The sequence below is a fragment of the Merops nubicus genome, unplaced genomic scaffold, assembly GCF_000691845.1.
Source record: "Merops nubicus isolate BGI_N331 unplaced genomic scaffold, ASM69184v1 scaffold32353, whole genome shotgun sequence".
Classification (NCBI taxonomy): domain Eukaryota; kingdom Metazoa; phylum Chordata; class Aves; order Coraciiformes; family Meropidae; genus Merops; species Merops nubicus.
This window is the reverse complement of record NW_008601492.1, coordinates 1-4,839: the sequence shown is the minus strand read 5'-3', so window position 1 is coordinate 4,839 and position 4,839 is coordinate 1. Positions and strand designations below refer to the sequence as shown.

The following is a 4,839-nucleotide window of genomic DNA, read 5'->3' as shown; positions in this document are numbered from 1 at the left end:
GCTAGAAAGCAAGGGGATTTGTCTCTTACCAAATTTGTCTCTCCCTACCCCCCACCTACCCCCCCTTCCCTTTCACGTAACAACATTGTCTTCTCATTGCATCACTTGTGGATTTTACATGTTCTGTGTATTTATTTTGTAACCCTGACCCTCTTTTGCCTTAATATGCAGCCTCTTGAGTCCACTTCTGGTTTGTATCTATTTTAAAGGGGCACGGTCCTACTGAAGTACACTGCTACAAAACCACACTCACCATGCACCATGGGGGATAAAGAGACCAAGTCAGACCTTGTTACACTCTCCTTTTGTACACGTATGTTACTTGGTTTCATTAGGAAATACAACACGAAATGGACACACCCAGTGGCTACAGTCTCACCAGCAGTCACTACAAGTGTTACAGAACTATGGCAGATAAGGTGTTCTCCAGTCACTCCTTCTGATTAATGAGCTTTGGGACCCTTCTGTCCATCTAACCAGCTTAACAAACTCCAGTCTTGGTGCCCCCAACAATGTGAACTAAGATTATAAACTGATAACATCTCTGGACTCTGAAGCACATGAAGGGCAACTCCCATAGACACAGCTGGTTCTGCCAAAGCCCGGACTCAGCAAAGGGTCACCACTAAACCCCCAGCTCCTGAGGGCACGCCCTGAGCAGGTGGCCTGCAGCTTCCCTCCCACTGCTCTGTGCAGAGCACCTGTGGGAGCTGCTCAGCAGGAGCCCAGCTGCAGTACCACAGATCAAAAAGCAGATGTAGGCTGAGACAGACACTGCAAAGGTTCACTCACTTCAGACTCCAGCTACAGGAAATGCAGTGTTTGCTCCTTGCTAAGAATGGGGAGTTTTCCATGTCAAGTGCTGGCAGCAACACCTTCTTCAGAGCCTTCCTACAGAGAATGGGGCAGTCGCAGAAGTACAACTTTAAAAACAATTTTAGATATCTGTGTTGCCAAATACTTTGTAAATGACAAAATGAAGGGATCCTCTCAAGTAAGCAGTATCTCTGGTGTGAAATAAATACACTTATTCTTCCTTGCTCTGTCCCTGAAATGCTTCTCAATGGTGAAAGAGCAGAATTTTAAATTAAAGAAATCCTGAGATTCAAAATCACCAATACTTTGATTGAAATAATTCACTATGGTGCTTTTAATATCACAAATCTTGCCTTCCTCAAAATATTGTTATGCTTGTTTATTGCATAACTTCAGAAAACTAGGCAGGTTCTTGTAACAGGAGTGACATAAAAGGTGGTTCTGAAAGCAGCCCAGTGACTGCAAGCTGTTTCCTCCTGCCTTTCCCCTCCCATCTCACAGTGAACAAAGAGAATTTTCTACCTCTCCAGCACAGATTTCCCTGAGGGAAAAAAGATTCTTGCGTCAGCTCCTGAAAACAGTTGGATGGCAGTGCTGCTGAAATGGCTTCACACACAGGCCAAATCCTGAAAAGAGCTCTAAAAGGCTACCAGGGCTGAAGAGGTTTTGTGAAAGAACCGTCAGGGGTATCTCACCTATTGAAATAAGGCAATAAGGAGAAGCCAACAATTTCTGGTCACTGGAAGGCTAACTCCAGTATTTTGTCTATGACTCTTGTAAGAACTGAGCAGTGGTATTGTGACAAGTGATAAACAACAATGAACTTTCAAAGGAATAAAGGTGTCAGGGAAATGCAAACAGCTCTACTCTAAGTACCCCTCTGATGGTCAATGGAACAAAAGGCAGTAAAAGGGAAAGCTGGGAAATAATGTGGCAATTAGACTCAGTCTTACAGAAGAAATTTAATCATCAATGGCATTTAATCATTCCCTATTTTAAAAAAGAGGTTGTTTTATGATTACAATGTGAACCATGCCTTTCCAGATTTGCTTTGCCTACTACTTGCTCATGGTACTCTGACTGTCTTTCCATTGAGCAATGTATCACCCCTGCAGAGCTGCTCACAGAAGAGTTTCGGTGCATTAAAGACTCACCAAATGGCAGGGGCTGGAAGGGACCTCTGGAGATCATCTCATCCAACCCCCCCACTAAAGCAGCATCACCCAGAGTACCAGCAATTCAGAAACTGAACAGGCATTTATTCTATTAACTGGCAGTCTGATAGTGCTAATGCAGGTCTTCATAAATACATAAATACTAAAATACAACTACTATTTTATCACTTTAGAACAACATTTGATATTACCCAAACATTATTTCATTTTAATATAGATACCTGAAAATATTCCATAGTCTATATGGAAGTCTTGTCACACTTTTCAACGAGTTTGTCATATTGTTAAACTGACAAGGCATCAGAAATCTGCCATATTATTGCCAACACAAACCATTTTTGGTGTCTGTCATGAACTACAGAACACACAAGTACATGATACTAGAAGCTCCTTGAACAATACAGCTGAAAGTAATGTGGTGCCTCTCTGCATAGCTGTGCCACCAGGTGTTGGGCCGGTTCTGTAACGCTTATTTAGGTTTCCTTTGGACAACATTACCTTTCTCTGACTGGAGTAACTGTTAACAGCACGCTGTAGTTAATGCTGCTGCTGTCTCCTCACAGCCCTGCACAGACACCACAGTGCCCCGTTACCAACAGCCCCGAGCAGAGGCTCTGCAGGAGTGTGAGCTGCTCCGGGTGCCGCTCTGGGGCGAACGCGGCTCCTGCCCGTTTGCCAGCAAATGCCAGATCCTGAGTTCAGCTAAAGCCAAGGCAGGCGCGGGGCGCGGGGGCGGGTCAGGGTGTGACCGGCCAGGGAACCGCTTCCTCAGCAGGAGTCCCTCTGGTGACAGCCTCCCAGAGGTGACCACGCTGCCTGACACACCCCTCCCTTCCCTGAGCACAAACCCAGCAGCTTCTTTCACAAAAGGGAACGGAGTGGAAGGGTTTGCCCACTGCATGCAGATATAATTTCGGCATTCAGCATTGCCCTGCCATTTAAAATAGCTAACTCTATTTATATTCCCCGATTATCTAACAGAATTCACTCTCAGCTAAGGGAGAGATTAATTTTTTCACTGGGTATCCTATTGCCATGTGGCTCAGGGTGGGGGGAGATGTTGTTTCTCTTCATTTAGAAATTAGAATACAGCATTTTTCTTATTTCTGATCTGTTTCAGCTGTATACTATCTGCTACTTTTTAAAGGCAAAGCTTTACTTACTATCAGAAATGGACAGTCCGAAAAGGTATTCCTGAATGTTTTATTTTGGAAGTATAAAGGGGTTTAAAATAAACAGCAGTAAATTTTCAAATGCATTTTGTATTGCCTGTGGTAGGAGTGGCTCCACACGATACAATATGGATGAAGGAAATCCAGCAGTTAATTTCTTGGAGACAAAGGGTATAATACACAGACACTGCCAGATCTGCTCGTGTGTTGTACACGACATTGCTTGACCCTCTTTTATCATTTAAATCCAGCCTGCTTTATTACTTATTAATATTTTACTATATTGATTACTCAAGTTAGGAAAAAAACAGTTAAAACCTACTGACTTGAGGACACTGCAAGACCCGAAGTACTCTGAGAATAAATATAATCTTTTCTTTTTTGAGAGAAAATGTCATTACCTGCAGATGAATCAATGCAAAATGATCGTGCAATTAACTAGGACAGTCTGAATTGAAATTTAAAGCTGCAGACCATGATTTTCTTACTCCTAGTGCTGCTTGAAATCTCTCACACCTTTAAAAAAATATAATTAGCTTTAGATTTCTCCCACAATAAATAACACCAGACATACCTTGTGCTACCAACCTGAATTTTAAAAAAAGTAAGAGGCCACGTTAGTGTGTTTTGAGTTTATGGGATCTTTCAAACACAAAGCCCTAACAGAGTTTCCCAGTCAAAAGGCATCAGGAAGGCTCATCGCTTATGGTAAACCTGGGCTTTAGCTTGACAGACCTCTTCCTTATTGTGCCTTTAGGGGACAATGGCATGGTGTCCATGATGCTCTTGTCCTCCTCCAGCTGCCTAGCGGTGCACGAAGGGGTGGGCACTTTCACCGTGTTGCCAAATTTAGAGTAGTCCACAGAGTATCGCCCATCTTCCTCTGCCACGATGGGCACAAACCTTTGGCCCCAGAGGATTTCATCCGCCAGGTAGGAGGTTCTGGCTTGAGTGGTGATGCCCGTGGTCTCCACCACCCCTTCCAAGATGACGATGATCTCCAGGTCCTCATGGTGGTGAAGGTTCAGGGGGGAGATGTCGTAGAGGGGGCTGTTCTTGTCTATCACATGGTAGATGATGAGTGGGGAGACAAGGAAGATGCTGTTGCCCCCCACGGGGTTCTCCATCTGGATGTCGATCTGGTTGAGGGGTACCACCTCCCCCTCCAGGCTGGCGGTCTTCTTCACCACCTGCATGCGGATGGTGGCGCTGATGATCATGCTCTTCCGGAGGTCACCCACCCGCAGCATGAAGCAGAGTTTGCCCTCCCGCAGGGCGATGACCGCGTGCTTGCTGAAGATGAGGGTCTCAGCTCGGCGGTGGGCCTGCGAGGTCTTCATGAAGATGCAGCCCAGCATGATGGCGTTGATCACCAGCCCCACGATGTTCTGCACAATCAGCACCAGGATGGCGGCCGGGCACTCCTCCGTCACCATGCGTCCCCCAAAGCCGATCGTCACCTGCACCTCGATGGAGAAGAGGAAGGCGGAGGTGAAGGAGTGGATGCTGGTCACGCAGGCCACGAAGCCGGCCGGGGACCCCGCCGCCCCCTCTCCGGGGTCACGCTGCAGCCGGGTGCTGTGGTCCAGGTCTCCGTGGGCGAAGGCGATGAGCCACCAGACCATGCCAAAGAGCAGCCAGCTGCAGAGGAAGGACATGGTGAAGATGAGCAGCGT

The 4,839-nt window shown here is 46.2% G+C and overlaps 1 protein-coding gene across 1 annotated transcript; it reads right to left on the bottom strand.

Annotated features, from left to right (window-relative positions):
- Positions 1-3,521: 3,521 nt before the first annotated feature.
- KCNJ11 (potassium inwardly-rectifying channel, subfamily J, member 11) lies at positions 3,522-4,833 on the bottom strand (the record flags this gene model as incomplete). Its single annotated transcript, XM_008938012.1, has 1 exon — positions 3,522-4,833. A coding segment is annotated over one exon (984 nt), but the record flags the coding sequence as incomplete, so codon positions are not given.
- Between the last annotated feature and the right edge of the window lie 6 nt (positions 4,834-4,839).